Consider the following 23875-nt stretch of genomic DNA (forward strand, 5'->3'; position numbering starts at 1 on the left):
AAGGCATGTCAATTCAGGGAAACTGCCTTGGCCTTAATGATCGAGTTTGCAAATCCAGAATCACTTCCAATATGTAATCTGATGTCCTTCAAAGATTCATTTTTTTCAAAGCTTTATTTTTTTTCTTCACTTTTTTGAACCCTTAACTACGTCCAGACGTAAAACCCACTATTTACTACTTAACATGTATCACTAGTTGGGTAAAAACTAACTTCAAACTAATTCCCAATCCTCTCTCTCTCTGAAAACACACCCTTCTTGTGATCCTCTATGTGTAATATCACAACAGAAACAACCACAGCAACAAAAATAGCAGCAACATCAACACCAGCAGCAACAACAGCAAAACCAAGCACGGGCATAATGCCCCTAGACTCAATAGATAAACAAATTATTAAAAGTTTTGCTTTTTTGGTCAAAATAAGTCGAATGGAAGAGAAGATCGGCGCGTCAGGAACTTTTCTTTTTGTACACTGATCCTTTCTGACAGGGCGTCGGGCATAAGCCATTATGAAAAGTGTTTGGCAAATCCTCTATCACATTTAATGATCTGTGAGTTTGCCAATGTCTCTCCATCAATTATGCAGCACGTATTAAATCTGCAGAAGGGAGCCGCACACCCCCAAATATTCACGCTCTCGCTTATGATCCATTAAATTGAAGTAGACTTTTAGCGGCAATATTTTCTGATGACTGTCACACTGGGCGTAGGGGGGTGTTGTGATGGATCGGGCGGAGAAGTGACAGAATGGAGAGGAATTTTGGGGAGAGAGTGAGAACAGTGGAGCTGTTTAACTGATGGAAACTACAGAGTCTGGGGGAAAGCCAGAGCGGCTTCGTTGACAGATGGGGGAACGGAGCGCTCCTGAGAAGTAGGACGTGGACGTTAGAAATGGACGGGTGGATGGATGGATGGGAGTCTCGCGGGCGGAGAACCGTAGGGCTTGCTGGTCCGGTGGCTTTTCTCTTGCCTTGTTTGAAAAGAGGAGAAAATATTGAAGGTGAGCAAACCTCCACGGTGGAGTCGAGCTGAAAGGGACTCACGAAAAAACCCATGGAACCCAACTTTACACAAATGAACCTCTCACGCTGGTGCGATCTTTCCTCAAAACCTGAAACCCCTGTCCTCTAGATGAATGGAAAGATAGATAGATGGATGGGTGGATGGATGGATGGATGGATAGATAGATAAGTAGGTAGGTACTGTAGGTAGGTGGATAAATACATAGATGGACAGATAGATGGATAGATTCTTGGGTCTTCATTTAAAAAACCAATACATTTAAGATGAGGGACGTAGTTTGTCAGAGCTCGAGTCAAAGTTGACACCTTGTCACCAGCTTGTACTACCACCGCGTCGTCGCCCGCCCGTTGTGCGGCGGCCCGCTCCCCGTTGAGGGTCATTTGCTCATCGATCGCCCTTCCCATTAATGCTGCATTATGAGAACCCCATATAGCTGCAGGTTGAAAGCTAATACGATAATTACCACAACGAGGCCGATCTCGACAAGGTATCAGGCGCTCCGGCGGTAACACGAGAAGGACCGAGCCTCCCGCTCCACGACCTTGGTGCCTTCCGTCGGGAGGCAAGGGCTGATGACCGAGAAGCGGTTTTGTAATGGCCTGGGCATATCCATAGATATAATCTATTACCCTCTTATGTGAGACAAACACGCTAGTTCAAACAGACACACACATTAGACAACACTATTCATACTTGTACATGTGGTTGACAAACTCCCCTAGACAGACACACGGACACAAAAAGGCATTATGGGATTATAACTCCTATGAGATATTCCTCTGCTCGTCTTGAAGTTTACAAATGTGATTCCTAACCTGCGGTGCCAGACCCCCATAGGGGGTCATCAGAGATCTCAGGTGGGTCCGCAAGGCTTGAGGACATGTATGTTTCCTACTAGTCAAATACTGGCTCAAAAATCCATGTGTGTCAGTTCAAATATAAATTGTAACAAGATCCAGGGCTGTAAATATCCTCCTGAATCATTGTGATGGTGGAATATGATTTCATTTTTTACGAGGATGTTCAGGAAGTATTTTTTTTTTCCTGTTCTGTTACATGGGAGCAAGATATATCAGAAACCGGGGCTGTATTTATTCAAACCACATGATATGAACCCCTGCCAACCCTTTTCATGCCTGCATTCAGAAACATGCACGACTGAGTAAATACCCACGGTCCACGTGTTTGACTTCTTTGCATATATACACACACATTCACACACATTCACACACATTCACACACGCACGCACGCACGCACGCATGCACACACACACATCATCACCACCACCACCACACACAAACACACTCACAGGGCAGTGTGCTAGCTCGGTGTGACCAGTGACTGGTTCCCTAGCGGCAGGATGACTCCTCCTGGACGCTGAGGGGCTGGGGGCTGGTTGAGAGGCGAAGGGGAAGTGACCCACTTGGTCGTCCTGCCGGAACAGATTCTGATTGGTTCTGTCACACTGACCTTGCACCTATCATCATCAACCCCCTTCCTGCAAACTGATTAACCCTTACCACGGGATTACTCTTTCTGCCATCATCCTCATTCTGACAGATTCATCCTCTGCTGACTTGGAAACATTCTAACAATGTATTCATTAGAGTCTATATTTACATATGTAAAATGGTCAATGACATGATGCATGACGAGTGATATTTTGTTCTGTCACTTAAAGAACAGTCTGACAAAGCAAGCTAAATCACACGGTGTACCCCTGTAGACCCTATAGATCCCTTACAGACCCTGAGTCAATATGGGTCCTATTGACTCATGTAGACCCCACTATATCGCCGAAGAAACCCAGTAGACCACTGTAGAACCCTGCAGACACCAGTACTGTAGAACTCTGTAGACCACTGTAGAATACTGCAGACACCAGTACTGTAGAACCCAGTAGACCACTGTAGACCCCTGTTGAAACCAGTGCTGTAGAACCCTGTAGAGCCCTGTAGACTCCATTGAACTCAGTAGACCCCAGTAGACCCCTGTCGAAACTATTAGAACCGAGTGGACTTCTGTAGACACCAATATAACTTTGTAGACCCCAGTAGACCCCTGTAGAACCCTGCTGACACCAGTACTGTAGATCCCTGTAGACACCAATAGAACCCAGTAGACCCCAGTAGACACTTGTAGACACTTGCAGACACCAATGCAGACCCCAGTAGACCCCTGTAGAACCCTGCTGACACCAGTGCTGTAGAACCCTGTAGACCCCTGTAGACACCAATAGAACCCTGTAGACCCCTGTAGTGGAACCGAGTGGACCTCTGTAGACACCAATAGAACTTTGTAGAGCCCACCAGACCCCTGTAGAACCCTGCAGACACCAGTACTGTAGAACCCTGTAGACACCAATAGAACTCAACAGACCCCAGCAGACTCCAATATCTACCAAGTAGACCCCTGTAGACACATATAGAACTCTGTAGACCCAAGTGGAACCAGTGAACCATATTTCCTCAGTCCCTTTTCTCAGGACAAACACTGCGTCCTCCCTGATTGCATCTCTCCCCCTTTCCACTGAAACATCTCTCCCACTTGACTCCTTTATTCCCCCACATCCATCTTTCCTCGCTCCCTCCATCCAGCATCCAGCGCTCCATGCGTCAGCGCCTATAGGGCCAGCCATGGAGCTCATTAAAAGTCCTCTCACTGAGATATTTCGTTCCGACTGGAAATGTTCCAGTCGGACTCTTCGCCGGCCCCGTTGATTTGATTTCCCTCTTAATGTTCAGTCACTTATTTACCTCCCGCGCCTGCCATCAATAAAAAGGTTGCCTCTCCTAATCAGATGTCGGAGAGCGCCACACACATACACACACACACACACACACGCACACACCCACACACACACAAACGCACGCACGCACACACACACACACACACACACACACACACACACACACACACACACGCATACACACACACACACACACACAGCCTCCCGGACCACAGCGGTGACGAAGTGTCCCTTATTGGATTAAATGGAAAGTTGAAACATCACATTAACACATGCAGACACAGGCACGCACACACACACACATACACACGCACGCACGCACACACACGCACGCGCTCACACACACACACACACACACACACACGTGCGCGCAGCAGGAGAAGCTGAGTTTATCTAATGTGTTTTACTGAGGTAGTATTACATCGGAGCGGCAGAGAGCTGTCCATTTTGCTGCACAGGAAATCAGAAGCATCAATCAGCAGCAGGAAAACAAACTTGGCACGGGAAATAAATCTGTGTGTGTGTGTGTGTGTGTGTGTGTGTGTGTGTGTGTGTGTGTGTGTGTGTGTGTGTGTGTGTGTATGTGTGTGTGTGTGTGTGTGTGTGTGTGTCAGTCGTGGTGTAGAAATTTATTAACTTCAGCCTGACAACAAAGTCGCTCTTTGTTGTATCATTTTCGGATTTCACGGCCGCTGTACATGTAAATGGAATCCTTCCTGGTCTAAAAATAATAATGATAATAATAATTAGGGAGGTTGTTTGGGAATTGTGACATTTTTTCTTTTGTTCATATTTCAAGAGAAACGAGGGCTCCTCTACGTTCATGAAGAGACAGGAAGGTCTACTTTTCACGATACAGTGGCAAAAATGGGAAATTTCATGGGATGGACCCCAGGCATCATCGTTTCCCTCAAATGAGAGCGTGCTCCAAGCCGTTGACCGTTTGTGTTTGCGTTGGCTCTGCTCGCGGTCGAATGGATTGATTCGAAAGGAACGAATCACTGACGGGGGCAGAGTTTCCGTTCGAAGCCATTGGTGCACACACCACATGTCCCGGGAGATTTCAGTGTCCCGGACAAATGGGAGAGATTCCGGTCAAATATTATCTGTGTTTGTTGAGCTTAAAATCAATTGATAGGCAGGCTATATAAAGAATGAATTTGTGAAGGCATGTAGATTTATAATATTTTTTATTGAATATTTAAAATAGAATGTATCTGTCAGTTAACAGCATTTTAAAAATAAATAAATATTACGAATATTACTACTTAAAATCCAATAGTTTCAGTTTGTGAACAATAAGTCACAAGTGCAGACGCTTAAATGAACATTTCACAAAAATGAAATTTTGATCAAATTAAAAACTAAATACATATGGCAAGTAGGTCGAAACAAATAATACAGTGTGTAGTGTTCTATGTCTCGTCAACATATAACACAATGGATATTTACCATCTGCTTTGGGTCGGAACTTAAATATTCCAAAAAAACGCCAAACTATGGATGTATGTGTTCCAATGATACATCATCTTTCTGTTTCTCCTCAAAGTGCTCCATGTGTCTCTACTGTGTTTACAAGCGCAACCTGTCCACCGGGGAGGGGGCGGGGCTTAGTTCTATATCGAAAAAACGTGACTGGTCAGAGGTGAAAGGTCAGCTTCAGATCGTCCAGATGATTGGCTTTCCTTTGCAACTTGCCGAACGCGGAAATGAACAGATCTGCGGAATCTTTTGTACCAAAATGATCAAGTCCATTTTATTTTGACACACAGAGGAAAAAAATGTGCCGATAGTTATCATAATTGTTTCATCGCCCAGCACTAATTCAAATTGTGCTTGGATTATTTTCACCGGACATTATGACGGGAGAGATCTAAATATGTCGGTCTTCGACCGATTTTCCGTTCAGAAACCGGCAATTACCGGATAACGGAAACGCTCAACCAGGGGCTTGTGGTCGGTAGTGGTAGGAAAACGGTCTGTGATGTTGCATTACGAACTCAGTGCAGAGTGATAACGCTCAGCAGTCGTGTGAGACGTTCATCATCGTTCAGTGTTTGTGCCGGTGCGAGAGCTACAAATTGAGGGAAGAGCGGCTTTTAATACCTATTTAAATTCAGTAAATCTCCACGCTCCTCTCAGCCAGTTAGCGGAGATAGCGCAGAGAGAAGCGATCTGCATAGCGTGTGGGTGCAGGCGGCGCTCGGCAAACGGCTCGCTTTGGTCATTTGGTCTTCTCCTGAAAATGTAAATGAGTGAAACAAGCTGTCGGTAAAAGCCTTTTTCTCTGGAACTCAAGTTATTCCCACGGCGAGACTCATTCATGCAAACACGCACTACATGTGAACACAGTCGTTAACATTCACTTGCAAGTTTCCCTTTAACGTTTGTGTGGTAACGTTAGATCTCAAATGTGCCTTTAACAAATATAAATATATATATGTATATATTTATATATATATACTTTTTTTTTTTTTTTTTTTTAATTAAAAGTGTCTTTAAAATGCGATTTATATGGCAAAGCCAATACTGATCGTTGGGCTTGCAGGAACCTGCAAGTGCAGACGCCCTTGTTATGCTTGATCCTTTATTATTAACATCCCCCAAAACATTTTTAACATTGAATATCCTCTCCAACCTCCCTTCACCATCACGCCAATGCTGCCCGTCTCTATGTCTTCTCTCAACCCCCCCACCCCCCATCATCCTGCATCGATTAGCCAGACTCGGTTCTTCACTCTGGCTTTTAACAAGCAGCTCTCGCTGTGCGATGGAGAGTTGAGGGCCGTCCTGCTCTGTCCCCGCTGTGGCTCCAGGAACGTCGAGCCCAAACAACCCTGCACCAGGAGGGCCTCTAAACGCAGGATGCAAAGCATGCAAAGGTCACTTCTTCCTCTCCCAGCCACATTCAATAGTTTGCTGTGTAGATAGACAGACAGACAGACAGACAGACAGACAGACAGACAGACAGACAGACGGCTAGATAGATAGATAGATAGATAGATAGACAGATAGATAGATGGATAGATAGATAAATGGAAGAAAAGATGGAAGGATAGATAGATAGACAGATAGACAGACAGATAGATAGATAGATAGATAGACAGATAGATAGATAGATAGATAGATAGATAGATAGATAGATAGATAGATAAATGGAAGGAGAGATGGAAGGATAGATAGATAGATAGAGAGATAGAGATGGAAGGATAGATGGATGAATAGATAGATAGATTGATGGATGGATCGATAGATGATAGAGGCTAGATGGATGGATGAATAGATAGATAGATACAATAGATGGATTCAATAGATAGACGACAGACAGACAGACAGACAGACAGATAGATAGATAGATAGATAGATAGATAGATAGATAGATAGATAGATAGATAGATAGATAGATTGACAGATAGATTTATAGATAGATAGATACAATAGATGGATTCAATAGACGGACGGACGGACGGACGGACAGACAGATAGATTGACAGATAGATTTATAGATAGATAGATACAATAGATGGATACAATAGACAGACAGACAGACAGATATGTAGATAGATAGATAGAGATGGAAGGATAGATGGATGAATAGATAGATAGATAGATTGATGGATGGATCGATAGATGATAGAGGCTAGATGGATGGATGAATAGAAAGATAGATACAATAGATGGATTAAATAGACAGACAGACAGACAGACAGACAGACAGACAGATAGATGGATCTATCTAGGAATAAAAATGCAACAATTTAAAATAACCTAAAATGAACTAGAAGATAGAAAAAGTGTGGCAATAAACAATAAACTTCAAAATAACTTCACACTTAACCCCCCAATTATCAAGTAAAATGCTGGTAAATGCAGCACACAATAAACCTAATGATAAGCAGTACACCTTGCACAGGGTCCAGGCTAGTCCTTGTGTGACATGTGTGACGAAACAATATGCAAGCCCTGTTCGCAATACTAAAGAATTAAGTATCAGTAGAATTTAGAAAAGCTTCGTCTAATAACGACAGTAATAACAATTCACGATGACACAGACATGTAACCAGGGCTGCACTCGTGTTCCGGGATCTCCTCTCTCCGATCTCCAGTCTCTCTGCTCGGAGATCCCCTCTGCAGGATCGGAGCGGCCCCTGTGCGTCCCTCGTTCCCCGTTTCTCCAAACGATAGCAACAGTAAAATAAAACAAAAACAACAACGGTGCTGTTTTGTTTTCCGTGGATGTATTTATTTTCCGAATTGAATAAGACAGGGTGCAACGGGGGGGCATTTTCTGCTATTTTAGACCTTCCGCTTCTCAGTGCCATCGAGGACATGGAAACGCTAAAAGGATGCAATCACTTCATAACACATAATTGGGGTTATTGTTATAACTAACTACAATTTGGGAAGACATGTGACCAAATTAATTGTCCTGTATTGGAATACACCCTTATGTTATAATGAGAAAAAAAATCAGGTTTTGGCTATGAAGTATAACATCGACAGTAGACTACCATTCATTTGGAATTTGGCACAATATTTAAGACTAACACAAATGTATGCTGGGATATACAGGTAAATAAAGACAAAGGTATCTGTAAAAATATATATACTGTATATGTATAGTCTGTGTATATATATATACTGTATATGTATACTGTGTATATATGTATATATATACACTGTATATGTATACTTTATATGTAAACTGTGTATATATGCAGTGTATACTGTATATGTATGCTGTATATACAGTATATATACTGTATATGTATTATGTATATACCGTATAAATACGGTATATGTATACTGTGTATATATATCAAGTATATACTGTATATGTATATTGTATATGTATACTGTGTATATATATCAAGTATATACTGTATATGTATATTGTATCTATATGTGTATGTATATACTGTATATATATATATATGGCATTTCTATAAATTATGAAGGCTTAACTTTAGTCAGAGATGTTTCACTTTTTTAGGCGTTTCTTTTCGTCGTTATCTCAGGGTTTTGTTCAGCGAGTATTTAAGTCTGGAGGAGAGTCGCTGCCCTCTCAGGCAGCAGCCTCTGCCCACCGCTTCCAAACTGTAATCACGCGTGGCGGACGGCGGTGTCGCGGTGCTCCAAAATGTTCTTCTCTCTTCTTTGGACGGTTAATGAACTGCTCGCATTCCGGGGGTCGGTGTGTCTTTAAATTCCCTTCCAAGAAGGAGCCCTGAGACGTGCCGTCTCTGTCTCCCCGCGGCCGAGCGGCCGCCGGCGCGCCCGGCCACTTGGTTCCAAATGTGCAGTGTCACGTGTGCAGTGATGACGCGGTGAGGTCTGTGCGACCCACCGGTCGTCTGCGATGTGTTCATGTGACCTCAACAGGGATGGGGGAAAAAAAAAAACGACGCTTCGAGCGAAAACGATGGGGTGTTCATTTTTGACCTCGCGCCCAGCTTCCCGGCGTCTTATTCACTATCCCTGCCTGTCAGGTTCTTACCGCGTTCTCTCGCCTTCTGGGTTCCGGGTTTTACCCTTCGCCTGCCGCCTGCCGGATTGTTAGCCTCACGGACTAATTTCCTGGTCCGACCTCCTCGCCTGTCTCGTCTGCCTGGGCCCCGTTAAACACCTGTGACGTGTACTTGATTGGGCCCGCGCTCGTGCTGTTGGGTTCAAGCCCGTCATCCTTTCTACTGAGTCACCCAAAGAGCCCAATCTCCCGAAAGAGACCCAGGTCCAAAAGGATCGGCGTCCATTAGCGTCTTTTGTCTCCCCCCGACGTCCAATCTGTCAGACTCTCAAGTGAATAGGTACGAGATGAGGAGGCCCACGCCGAGAGTGAGACGTCAAGCCACCGGACAGTCTGCTCAATTATTAAAGCTTAAACACTAAACTACAAAGAGAGAGAGAGAGAGAGAGAGAGAGAGAGAGAGAGAGGGAGAGAGAGAGAGAGGTGCAGTGTGTGTGTGTGGTGAATGGAGGTACTTACTGTTGATGACAGAGTGTAAATCTCTTTTATGATGAAACTTGTTCTTTGTAGTCTTTTGGAAAAGGGTCTGTGTGTTTTTTGGGGTTTTTTCGCCTGTGTGTATGTGTGTCTATGTGTGTCTATGTGTGTGTGTGTGTGTGTGTGTGTGTCTATGTGTGTGTGTGTGTGTGCACGTTCATTGCTGTGGCTTTTATGCAGTGTGGAGTTTTGCTTTGGCGACCTTTGCGAACACAAATTGGGCGTAGTTTAGAAAGTTTATCGACTGTTGTCAACGTTCAATGACTGCGGCCGTCATAAATACGAGTTATGGCCGAGCTGGTGTGTGTGTGCGTGTGCGTGTGCGTGTGCGTGTGCGTGTGCGTGTGTGCGTGTGCGTGTGGTGGCAGGTGGGGCGGAGAAGCCCTGTTTACAAAATGCTGCATTACATTGTAAAAACAGGTGGATTTCCATCATAAGGAAGGTCGACGACGACAATTTATTCGAACGTTTACCTCACAGTGCATTGTGGGATATGCTCGCCTACATAGTGTGCAGTGTTTCCACATTACGATATTTCACTGGATGGAGTAGTACTTAAACTAAATATTCAGTTTTGGGGACATTTACACTGCTACATTTCAATGCAAATATCTGGACTTTTTACCATTTTTATTACATTTCTAGCACTCGTCTGCTGAAAAAGGGGATCAGGGACATTTTATTATCTACAATCTTAACTATAAAGGAAGGAATTTCGGTCTGTATGTCTGTATGTCCTTCGATTATCTCGACAACCGTTCATCCGATCTACTTCATGCTTGGCGGCTGTATGGCTGGGGACCCAAGGACGTGCGGTGTCAAATTTGGTGCAATTTGGAAACGCGACACGCATGAACGAAGGTACCCGGGGCGGCAGAGTGGGGCGCTCTGTGACATCATCATCCATTCCACCAAGCGGGGCGATTTGACATCATCATCCTGCGACGCACGCGATGCCCGGCAAGCGACGCTGTGCGCATTGCCAGCATGAGGGCAGAGGGAGTGCTGGAGATGCGAGCTGAGCGCCAGGCGCCTGACCTTCCAGGTCACGCATGCACGCGAGCAGGAGCACAGGCAGCGTATAGAAAGCCACAAATTCGTCTCAATGTCGCTGGCAATGTAAAATTTTACGCCGTTCTGATAGTCAGGCTTGGCTGTCTGCATCAACGCCACTAAATCATTGACGAAACCTGGACTCGATTGATCCTCCTGAAGTTCTAACATATATTTTCATATTCAGGGCTTATTTTTTATTGCAAAATTAAAGATAAAGATAAAAAGATAAAAATTACTTTATTAATCGCCAAAGGCAAATTCCAGTGTTGCAGCAGCAATGACATACATGGCAAAAAACACACACACTGAGGTAGGTTGTTTTTTGAATGAATTACTATATACTGTGTGTGTGTGTGTGTGTATATATATATATATATATATATGTGTGTGTGTGTGTGTGTGTGTGTGTGTGTGTGTGCGCGTGTATATATGTACATATATATATATATATTTATACACAGATACACATACATATATATCGATACACACATACAGTATATACATATGTGTTTATACATATATGTCTAAAATAACTCCTGTACTATATAAAAATAAATAGAATAAAAAAAGAATGTAAATATAATTTATCTTAGTGCAAGGTAAAGCTTGAAATTGCAAATTAAATGTGAAGTAAACGTAAAAATGTGCCTTGTGCATTGCCAATTCAGAGGAGGAGTTTCCTCTCCTGGCGCAGAGGGGAAGCATTGTAGGTGGGCAGGAATGACCTCCTGTAACGGTCCTTATTGCAGCGGAGCTGAAGGAGCCTTGTTGTTGTCTGACCAGTAGGTTGTGTAATGGGTGTGCAGTGTTGTCCATTTTGCTGAGCATCTTATGCAACATCCTTCTCTCCACAACCAGCTCTAGGGGCTCCAGAGCAGCCCCCAGCACAGAGCCAGCCTTCTTTATCAGTTTGATCAGTTTCTTGGAATCACTGGCTCTAATGCTGCTGCCCCAACAGATGAGTGCAAAGAAAATTGCACTAGCCACAACAGACTGGTAGAAGATATGCAACATCTTGCTGCACACATTGAAGGACCTGAGCTTCCTCAAGGAGTAGAGTCTGCCCTGTCCCTTCCTGTAGACAGCCTCAGTGTCGCATCTCCAGTCCAGTCTGTTGTGCAGATGAACGCGCACTGTACTGTACCTGTAACCCACCACCACCTCCACCTCTTCTCCCAGGATGGAAATAGTGTTTGGCTTAGTCCTGGTCCTCCTGAAATCCACAACCATCTCCCTCTTCATCCACAACCATCTCCTTCATCTTGGTATTGGAGCTCGGTATCGAGGAGCTTTGCTTTGTGGCCGTCTGGTGGACGGCCACAAAGCAAAGCCGTCCGCCAGTTCCCTGTACTCAGTCTCCTGTCCACCAGTGATACACCCCACAACTGCAGAGTCATCTGAACATTTCTGCAGATGACAGGACTCTGACTTGTATTGGAAGTCTGAGGTACTCTATACAAGGTCAAGAGGAAAGGTGAGAGTACAGTCCCCTCCTGTGTTGCTAACCACCCGCTCAGACACGCATTCCTTCAGCCGGACAAACTGTGGTCTGTCTGTCAGGTAGTCAATAATCCAGGAGGTTGTGGAGGCGTCCACCTGCATCTCTTGGGAGTTTCTCTTGCAGCAGTGCAGGCTGGATCGTGTTGAAGCACTGGAGAAATTAAAAACATGATGTCACACTGCTGCCTGCTTTGTTCAGGTGAGAGTGGGCTCGCTGAAGCAGGTAGATGTTGGCGTCTTCAACTCCAACCTTGGGGCGGTAGGCAAACTGCAGTGGATCCAGAGAGCTGCTCACCTGAGGTGTAAGATGGGCCAATATCAGTCTCTCCAGGAATTTCATGATGTGTGATGTGAAGGCAACCGGTCTGTAGTCATTGAGGGCCGATGGAGAGGACTTCTTAGGCTTCTTAGGTACCGGAACAAGGCAGGATGTTTTACAGCACTGGAACCTTCTTCCTGGCTCAGGCTGATGTTAAAGTGGTGCTGTAGAATCCCACATAGCTGGTCCGCGCTGGCCTGCAGGACCCTGGGGCTGATACCATCCAGACCTGCACCTTGTTCTGGGGCAGTCTCTGTAGCAGCCTCTTCCCCTGACTACAGGAAACCGGCAGGGGGGAAGGAGGGTGGTAGAGGGGGGCTCTTTGTTCCTTGACATTGGGGGAGGTGTTGATGGGGCTGTATTGAAGTCCATGGTGGGGGTTGGGGGGTGAGGGAAGGCAAAGTGTAAGTCTGTGGTCTTGATCACCTGTGATGTGTGAGAGGGAAGCAGCTGTGGGGTCTGTGTGGCTGGAGGGTAGGGGAGAAGGCAGCTGAGGGTCCTGTGCTGAACCTGTTGAAGTACATATTCAACTCATGTCCAGGCTTCCCTCAGCCTGATCCCCCTTCACTTTGAAGCCTGTGATATTTTTTTATTCCAAACCACACATCCTGCACGTTGTTCTGAGCTTGCTCTCCAGCTTATGCCTCCGTGCTCTCCCTCAACCTCACTTTCAGCTCCCTCTGCACACTCATCGGTAATTTCCTATCCCCATCCCTGAAGGCTCTCTTCTTCTTATTCAGCAGCTCCTTCAGGTCGCTGGTGATCCAGGGCTTGTTTTTGCGGAAACATCACACTGCCCTGGTGGGGATATTATCCAAAGAGAGGTTGATGTACTCTGTTATACAGTCAGTCATGGAGTTGATGTTGTCAGCCATGGGACTCACGGTGTACATCCCAGTCTGTGGCCTCAAAACACCCCTGAAGACTCATTTGCTTCCTTTGACCACCTCACACTCCCTGTGGTCAAAGGTTGCTGCTGAACAATGGCTGTGTAGGTGTGTGAGAAATACCAGATTGTGATCTGATCTGCCAAAGGGGGGGAGGGCAGTGGAGCTGTATGCATCCCTCAAATTTGTATAAAGCAAGTCCAACATTCGATTTTCTCTGGTGGGGCAGTTGACAAATTGTTGAAAAGTTGGAAGTGTAGCAGAGAGAGAAGTGCGGGTAAAGTCTCCAGTAATTGCGATGAATGCATTGGGGTGTTTTGTTTGTAGTCTTGCAGTGACTGAGTTGATGACGTCACAACAGCTGATGGTGGGATGTAATCAGCAACAAAGATGATGCATTTGAACTCCCTCGGCAGATAATATGGACGAAATCTCACAGCTAACAGGGTTACAGAAGCGCTCCTTCACAGTGACATGTCCAGGATGACGCCATCCGTTGTTCACACACACTGCAATCCCCCCTCCTTTCTTCTTACCGCTCCGTCTTCAGTCTCTGTCAGTCTGTACCGTCTGAGAGCCGGAGACGGTGGTGTTGGCGTCCGGAGCCCGCAGCCACGTCTTGGTGAAACACATAATACTGCATTCCTGATATTCCCACTGTGTCCGTCAGTGCTACGAGCTTGTCCATCTTATACGCCAGGAACCTCCCTTTCCCCATGACAATCGAGGGAAGAAATGGTTTGTATCTCCACTTGCTTGCTCTCCGTTTGGCACGGGCCCTGCATCCCTGACGTCTCATCTTCAACTCGTCAGGGATTTGGGGTTTCGCTCCGGGCAATAGTGTAGGCTTAGAGAGCGCAATCAGCTGGTCCTGGAGGTAAATAATAGCCCCCACTCCCGTTGGCATCGTGACACGGCACAACAAAAGTGGAAAGTGCCAGGAGTATCAGCAAAAATCCGTTAAGTCGCACGGTATCCATATTTGCGAAAAATCCTACATTATGCTGCGTTTGGACGGAAAAGAAAGTGCAATATAAACACAATAAATATACAAAAAAACACAAGACGTTGAGCGGAGCTACTGCAACAGGCTGCCACTACCCCAGCGCCATCTTGCGAACGCCTTGCGATCTTGTGAAAGTTGTCTCCTGACATTTTGTTAAATTGTGCCGTTTTCAACGGGCATGCACTGGTTAATATAATTATTACAATTATAGACTCGACTAGTAGTAAGACAAGTAGTTTTAGTACATCCAATGAAGTACATATAATAGCCAGTACATTACTTATGTAGACATGTCATGATGATTCTTTTACTTTTACTAATCATTTTGTGTCAGGGTATTTGTACTTTTGCTTAATTAAAAGGTACTTCCTCCACCACTGCTAAATAGTACGCTTTTAAGCCATTTCAGAGTACTGCACATGTGTCATGTATTCCCGTAGGAATGGGATCATTTGTGATTTGCACTCTTCTATTTGCAATCACCTTCTTGCTTAGTGTTTTCATTACTTGCATTGTATTTCCATACAGATTTTTGTTGTGTTGTGTCAATTCTGCTTATTTGTGTTTATTATTTTGTGTCCATACCCATCCTGTGTTGCCATTCAGGATGGAGTGAGGGATGAGGCTGAGTTGCTGCAATCAAAGCCTCGGTGCGAAGCCCAGCGCTCTCCTCCTGCATCCCTCTCTTTAATGCCTCTGCTGACTGAAAATCAGTTTTTCCCCATATTTTTCACCATCAGGCCCTTTTTTACCTGCTGCCCAGATGCCAGTAAACCACTTAAGCCCATATAACCTTCTTCCTCCCGCGCTCCCTCCCTCCATCCCAAACGTCCTGGGAGGAATCAATGGGAGACAAAGGACGGAGTTTCTCTGGATGTTACCTCCTTTTAGAGGTTCCCCTCTAGGATATTCCTCAGTCACGTGCACCACCTTGACCATTATTAGTGTTATATTTTATACAGGGTGCTACAGGTTATATGAGGTGTAGTGTGGGGCGCTATTGAAGCACCTTTGTGTCAGTTAACATTTTTCATCTAAAGTTTCTTTTTAGGTTAAAAAAAAAAGGCCCAAAGCACTTTTTAGAATTAAAACAAAACAAGTATAGAGTATTTTTTTAAACAAAGATGACCACGGTAAAAACCCATAAGACATTTAGGAGGTTTACCTACCATACCACCTAAGCTCTTCAGGACTAGGTAAGAGAAAGTAAAATCAATAATTGCTGTATTAAATAATCCCCTTTACATCGGGGAGTTTAAGTATGGCCAACCGTGGCTTTTAAAGATTTGGATTCGCTGAAGGCTAATGCTTTGTTCTCGGGCAGCAGGGTGTGTGTGTGTGTGTGTGTTGCGTACTACATGGCACACAAACAAGCGCGCATGCATGCACGCACGCACGCGCACAAACACACTCACACACACACTTCCAATTTATGTCCGATGGGTAGGATGAGATAAATGTACAAGTATAAGGGGAAAGATATGTGAACAGATTAGAGAAGACAGGCAGCGTTCTGAGTGTGTTTGGTGTGTGCTTTGATGAAACAAACTAGTCAAACCATCCATGTCGTTTGAATTAGGAATTTCAACATTTTGTGTATTATGCTTCCATGTAATACCTTCTAAATATCACAAGTTTTATGCTGATCTGTGGATAGCTGAAGCTTAACAGTGAAACCAATTGATTAGAGAGGGTGTGGAGGGCTTTCAAAGTATCTCAGTATGTATGTATTTTGTATGCATTATTTTGTATGTACTTTATTAGTCCCTCTATTTTACTATCCGAGTGACATTTGACGTATCTAGGGGCAGCCGGCTGCCATGTAGCGTCACCCATTTTGTATTTTGTGCTTCTATCTAGGTTTGAGTTTTGTACGTGCCACTCAGACCTATTAAATCCTCACACTGGGCTTTAAGTTGACCAGCAACAAAGGCACCATGATGGCCAAGGCTACGTCTCATGCATGCTTCATTCTCCAGTGTTTTTCTAATCCACCTCATTATATTCAATTGTCTGACCTTCTCTCCAAACCTCTTCCCCCTTCCCCCTCGCTATCCCAACAGATCGCCTTCTCCCAGCACAACAGCATCATGGACCTGGTGCAGTTCTTTGTGACCTTCTTCAGGTGGGTTTCACTTTATTATTCCCGCGCTATCATCGGACCGTTCATCCCGCTGTTTCTCAGCCCTATTGGCGCTCTTTCCCAAGGGCCCAAAGAAACAACGATGACATCACCTGCAGTTGAATTGCGGCGAAGCGCAGCGCAGGGCCCTCGGTGGGTTCTCCGGGGTGAATGTGAATGTTTGTTTGTGTCTTAGAAAGAACACAAATGAGAAGTCTAGGTTCCCTGGTCATATAAAGTTGTTATTACGCCCCCAGCGTCTAGAGAGAATCAAACGACTGACGCTCTGATAAAACTTTGCTTATGTAGCCACTCCGATGCCTACGAAAACACTTACCGCTGGATCTTTAAAACCACTTCAAATGTAACTTTTATATTTGTCACTATTTGTGCATTTAACAACAGAACAGGAGATACCTTGTCATCATGTCAATTGCTTGTTTATTATTCTGAACCAAGTCGTCCCTTCAAATGGAATAATAAGAGGTAGTTAAAGTGCATTTATAAAGCACCTATCCAGCCAATGCGACCATACAAAGCACTACCTCTCAGCCGTGAAAGGTGTCGACCAGCAGTCAGGGCGGAGATAATTATGAGTTATCAAGGAGACAGAGCGCCGAGTTTTTAATTAGACACTGGAAATACTATAGATGGCAGCAACACCGGCGTAACATTGGTTTTACCAAACGCTGTTGCGATCGCTATATCTTTTGTTTTGAGAAAATCCACCAATCTGTCCTTGTGAACAATATTGAACTCTCTGTGTTCTTTTGGGACCATAGATATTTATGACTCATTCTTCAAAGCTATAGCAGCAGGAGTCTTGTAATCTCCAAACTAGCTGCCTAGGAGCGTTATGAAGATGGCGCCTGAGTGTCAGACAAACTTAAACTTAACTTGAATTTGGTTAGGCTCTGGATTGAGTTTAGATTGAGTCTAATTCTTAGTCCCCCTTGAACTTTCTCACCAAGCACTAAGACGACCAAACAACTCCTAATTTTCTATATTTTGCCTGAATGGGTTGTCATTTGCTGACCCGCTTGCTGGTGGTCTGTCCAATCAGAACACACCCAATAGCATCTGAAAATCATGGGGTGAAGTTAATCCAGTCAAACCCACATGGACCAAACACCTCTGCACCCGTCACCCCAGAGTTTTTCGAGCCTGATAATTGCAGCAGACAATACAGCATTTAGGTCTTCAGGGTGTTGAAATGCATGAGGTCCGAGTGCACAGGTGACCAGACGTCACCTCTTGGAATTCTTGACTTGACTCCAAAGAAGATTATTGGCACAGAAAAGGACGTGTCTCTTAAAATGTCATATTTCCAGTTGTGTTTGTTTTGCTGCTTGGGGGCAAAGAAGAGAGAAGAAAAGTTTGCTATGCAATGAAGTGTAAAAATGTGACAAGTGTCTGGAAAATAAATGCGCGCCTGTCTATCTCTTGTGGATGAATGCATGTTAAATTAAAAAGCAATAACTCTTTTTCCCTCACCACGTGCAGACTTACAGGGCTATGCAGCGAGCTAAACACTCTCCCAAAAAGTACCTGGGGACAGGAGCTCACGTTTTGTATCTTTAATAGAAGCGGTGTGAAACAGTACAGAAATATGCAGATTAAGGATCCGTCTCTTTGCAGATGTAAATAACCGGCTCATATGTTGTCATTGCTCCTACACTGTATGCATACACCAATAACATGAATGAACTCACAGAGTGTGCTTTCTCAAGGGCAGTGACGAGGCTGATGGAAAGAGACGTTAGTCCGAGTCTGAGACGTGATCAGCGTGACTGCGTCAATCTAAGTCCCGATGTCATACTACCATCACAATGCTATGATGTCACAATACAGACTACAGACTGGCGGTGGGGGGGGGGGGCACTTCCTGCCTTGGAGGGAACAATAACTAAAACAGACATGTTCAGAAATAAACAAATAAAAGTTAAATATGAATAACATTCCATTTCAACTCCATTTCGGCGCACGGGGAGTCTTCCATTCTCTCTCTGGCCATATTAAAATTAGCCAGCCGTAGAGGATCTAACGCAGACAGTGGATCTAACGAGAGGGTTCTTTTTAAGAATGAGGATGGAAGCTGCTGTCTCTGGGCAATATCCTGCTACCCAAATCGAGACTCTGGACAAGTTTATTTTCATCTGTGTGTACTCATGGAAACATACATTCTGTTTCTAAGAGTTGTTGGTTTGTCACACCACCGCCATGCGAGCAAGTCAGGCGTGTGAGCTCGCCCCCAGCCCCGAGCCGGCTCGGGGACACCGGCGACCTTTATGCCAGCGGACAGGATGATGTCATCAGCGTATGACAACACTGCAGCTTTGCCCGGGAGTAATCAGTGTTGTTTGCGTGTGTCCATTAGTCACCGCTCCGTTAAGGACTCCTCTCCCGCTGCCCCCCAACGTGCAGCGGTGATCTGGGGGAAAAAAAAGCTAACGGAGCTGGACGGAAAGGTAGTTTCATTTCCGTTTGGTTTGGATGCTGGATGCACAGACATGTTATTTCAACACAGTATGACAATCCAGGAGGTGATATAACATCACATTGCTCAACACATGATATCACATGTTGCATAACAACAAGACACAGTCCTAGTGTTGTCCAAAACCTCACACACACTGTGCTTCTGGCCATAATAGGTTTAAGCAAAAGGGCAATGGAGCAATAGTTATGCAACCCATATATTGACATTAACATTGCGGAAAATTCCTGCCCCGGATTGGACCAATCAGTGCTGCGCGGGTGCTGATTCAGCCAATTTTAACCCTAACCCTAACCCTAACTGGCCACGGGAAGGAAGCCATGCAGCCGCAGCTTAACCATGCCCCTTGGCCCACCACATACCCCCACTGCCTGACGATTTAGGTCGGGGAGCTGTCCGGCCAACAGACCAGTCAAGTGCATCCACCCGGGGCATCAGGTAGACTTCAAACTTTGACACTGTGTTCACCTTTCTGCAGTCTCAACGGAACTGGACTGACCCATCGGGGTCAGTCCCACCAGCACAGTGGGACTAGACCAGTCACTCGTAGACTCTTTTATCACCCCCATGTCCAGCATGTCCTCTGATTCCGCCTGCATGATCTTGCGTTTGTGTTCGGGCAGGCGATACGGCCAAGAGCGCTCTTTCACCCCCGGGGTCGTCTCAACATTTTGATGTATGAGGGACGTGAGGCCTTGCAGGAAGGAACAAACATCAGAGAAGCGACGCTGAAGTGCGGCCACATCACTAAACAGGGCTGCGGTGCTATCGGCTGCTTTTGGAAGCTCTGGCCCCAACTCATCCCACTCAATGACTGGTGTTACTAGAGCCAAAGACGCCCCTCCCTCCATTCTTTTAAGAGGTTCAGGTGATAAATCTGTGCGGCCCCTTGCCTGTCAGACCGTTCAACCTCATAATTGACCTCTCCAACCAGCCGTGTGACCACAAAAGGCCCTTGCCACTTCTCAAGCAATTTAGAGCTGGACGTAGGGAGCAACATTAACGCCTTGTCTTCCAGTGCAAATTGTCTGAGCCGAGCCCCCCTGTATATGCCGCTGACGTTCCTGAGCCTGGAGCAAATTCTCCCGTGATAACTGCTCCAGCTCGTGTAACTTTGCTCTCAGGTCCATAACATACTGATCTTCGTTCTTACTGCTGCTTGGACCTTCCTCCCAGCTTTCTTTATTACGGTCTAGCCAGGGTCTCCTGCCAAAAAGGAGCTAGAAAGGAGAAAATCCTGTGGAGGGCTGGGAAACCTCCCACACCGCAAACAACAGTGGGTCCAACCACTTGTCCCAATTACGGCTATCGTCATGAACAAACCTCCGAATCATGCTTTTTAGCGTTTTATTGAACCGCTCCACCAGACAGACGTTCTGGGGATGGTAAACGCTGGTCCGAATTGAGTGGACACCCAGTAGTGGACACCCAGTAACTCCTAAAGTGTATGTGACATAAAGTAAGTGCCCTGGTCAGTCAGGATCTCCTTCGGAATCCCAGCTCAGGCGATGACCTGAAACAGCGCCTGCGCCACACCTTTGGCCGTAATACTGCCCAGGGTCACTGCTTTGGGGTACTGGGTTGCACAATCCACTAGGACAAATACAAAACGATATCCTTGGGCCCTGTGGTCTAATGGCCCGATGTGGTCCATACCGAGTCTTTCAAACGGGACCTCGACTAGGGGGAGGGGCCTCAACGCCGCTCTTGGCATAGCTTGAGGGTTGACCAGTTGGCACTCAGGACATGCGACGCACCACTGCGTCAGCCAGCACAGGGGAAACCGGTGGGGAAACACAAGGGGTGTGCGGTGGACTTGGCAGAGCCCCGGCCGTTCCACTCTTGGGAGCCAGGACCGGGTGGGGACCCGGCAAATCCCACGTGGATCGTGGGGTCAAACGGAGCGGCCCCCAGGACATTCCCCTGTGGGGCGTCGGGGCGGGTTGGGGATCTGGCGAAGGCCGCGTGGGTCCTGGGGCCCGATGCGGGGCTGGTCCTCCGGCTGGCTACCAGTTGGCGGCAGCGTCCTCCATCCATCCTCTCTTCCATATTACCTTCTCATCTCTAAATGAGGGAGGAAGAGAAAAACCCTCAAAATGGTATTAATTAAACAGTGTTTATGCCTCCGCTCTCCCTGGCCTCCCATGCTAATTGGTGACACTGCAGTTCAGCTCGGTCCAATTATTCCCTCGCATGATAGCAATCAGCTCCTCTCTTTGGCTCTCTTTTCTTTCCCCATCCCTCCCTATATCTCTCCCTTTTCCAGCTTTTTGTGCTTGTGCCACTGGAATCAGTAGATCCCACATGCGCTAAATAACCACCTTTGCTTGGCTTCGAACCAGTAACCTTCCAGTTTCCCCGGCAAAGTCTATAGAAGTGAACTGCACATTAAAGTTTTGATTTGTTGCTTTGAACTGACAGAGCTTTGGCCAATTGTAGGGTAGTACCATGTGTGTCTGGTCTTGAGGGAATGGTTTATTGATCATGCGCTGTGCTCTGTGGGGGTTTGGATGCTCGCAATATATTCTTGAGCGCTTCGGATGATTGGCTCTTCCCGCACTTTTTTATGTTGTCAGGTATCATCCATGTCAACGCGCCATCCCCCAACCTCTGAAATGAGCAGATTGCTGTTCGTACACAGATGCAGAAACCCACTCACTCCTTCTCACACACAGTCCCAGGTTTTCCTTCCTTCCACCCAGCGGAGCTCCACGTCTCCCCCTGCGGTTAATCAATTCCTTCCCTATTACCTGTGGCTAAGTGCTTCTTAAACCCAAAGTTTTCCCGAGGCTCTACGGAGTGTTAACAGACCCTCCGACGCTCTGAAACCTCATCAAGAAGGCGGCCCCATCTCTAGCTAATGCCCTGGTAATAGCCTCAATTAGCCCTCTCCGCTCCGGTGGATGAATGGCTATGTCCGACTCCGCCATTAATGGTGGGCTGCGATAATACAGATTATGTAGAATCTCAGAGCCGGTCCGAACCCGCAATGTAGAGGTAGAGGAGATGTACTGTAGATAAGGAAGGTTCCGCAGTGCTAAAGTTTTTACATAGAAGTGGAAACAGTTGTTTGGATTTTCTTTGACCCTCATTTGTGTGAAGTTGAGCAAACCTGAGAAGATGGTGATGGCAGTTAAATCAAAACAATGTTTTCTAGTAGTTTTTTTTTTTTTTACAGGCAGTAGCTGCAGCCACCTCGACTCACTGAGGCTAAAAATGTCATGTTCATTAACGTTAACGCTGTCAGCGCCGTCCAACCCCCTAACACAAACACACATACGGAAATACGCACCTATTGGCGCACGCGAAACACTCACGACTTTCTATGACACACCCACACAGAAATACACTCACCCAGTGGCGATGCAACATTCGCAAAACAATTCTTTTGTAGTGAACAAATGTGAGTGACTCGGGGAAAACTGACCCGGGAACCTGGAGTCACTCCGGCAAAAGGGGTTTGGTTTGTTCGCGTGGTTCGCGACGCCCGCTCATCGCTCAAGTCCTCCCTCCCTCGCTCCCCGCGCCTCACGCCAGCTGATCCAGACCAATCATGAGTGGGAAGAACTGAACGACTCGTTTCCACTGAGTGACTCATCGAGAACTGAGTCTCAAAAAACGAGCCGAACATTTTGTCGCCGACACACACAGGCACACTCATTGAAACACACACGTACATTGTGCAGGTACACACACACACACACACGCACTCACACACACATGACACACACACACACACACACACACACTCAGACAGATGAAGAGCAGCATTGTTTTGGACTTGCTGTTCTAAGCCATTTCTAATGGACTTCCTGTGCCGAGGACTTTGGGTGCACTTGTTCGGAGCGCTCGTCAGAAGCCGCAGCTGAGAAAAGAGCTTGTGTTTAACCAAATAACTTCTGCCCTTCGGCACATGAGTCTCAGTGTGTGTGTGTGCGTGTGTGTGTGCGTGTGCGTGTGTGTGTGCGTGTGCGTGTGTGTGTGTTTTCTGGGGATTTCTGCTCTGTCTTGACATAATCAGGAATCCTTCTTACATGCATGAGTGGGTGTATCAGTTACTCTATGACCTCGCCCTTTTCTGTGGAGGACTCTCCCATTTCTAAGCTGCTTGTGGTTTCCGCTTTTTTTTTTTTTTCCTAATCTACCATGTATTCCTTGTACAGTAATTGCTCTTTTCCTTAACTTTACAAACCACAACATCGGTGTTGTAGTAAAACAAGCTGAGCACTTATTTCATGAGTGCAAGTGATGGCAATTTATATCTTACGTATACTGTATCATCATCATATTATTATTATTATTATTATTATTAATAATAATAATAATAATGTAAAAAAAACAGCAGATTAATATTATTATTATTATTATCATTATTATCATTATTATCATTATTATTATTAATAATAATAATAATAATAATAATAATAATAACCAGATTTTTATATAACTACCGAAACGGAGCTTACAATGTGCTTCACAGAATTAAAATAAACACAGATAAGGCTAATGTGGAAAATAAAAAAATAATAATTGAAATGAAGGACGGCTGGTTAAGAACAGTGACGACCGCGTTACAATTATTGCAAAAAAGATGAAGCAAAATAAAACGTATTGAAATCAAAAAAGCAAATCAAGCATAAAATTACACTAAAACACTTGAAATGAAATATTCAGTCATTTCAGTCATTGAAACAGGTCTTTATTAAATGC

At 45.4% G+C, this 23875-nt stretch overlaps 1 protein-coding gene across 1 annotated transcript in view; it reads left to right on the top strand.

The window, feature by feature from the left end:
• The window catches only part of LOC307242450 (attractin-like protein 1), a 258960-nt gene that overhangs the window by 137254 nt on the left and 97831 nt on the right, over positions 1-23875 (top strand). Inside the window, exon 26 of the mRNA XM_080016946.1 lies at positions 16610-16671. Coding sequence (XP_079873072.1) covers positions 16610-16671 — 62 coding nt within the window. The remainder of the gene's footprint in view (positions 1-16609; positions 16672-23875) is intronic.

This window comes from Zeus faber, assembly GCF_960531495.2.
Source record: "Zeus faber genome assembly, chromosome: 16".
Taxonomy (NCBI): Eukaryota; Metazoa; Chordata; class Actinopteri; order Zeiformes; family Zeidae; genus Zeus; species Zeus faber.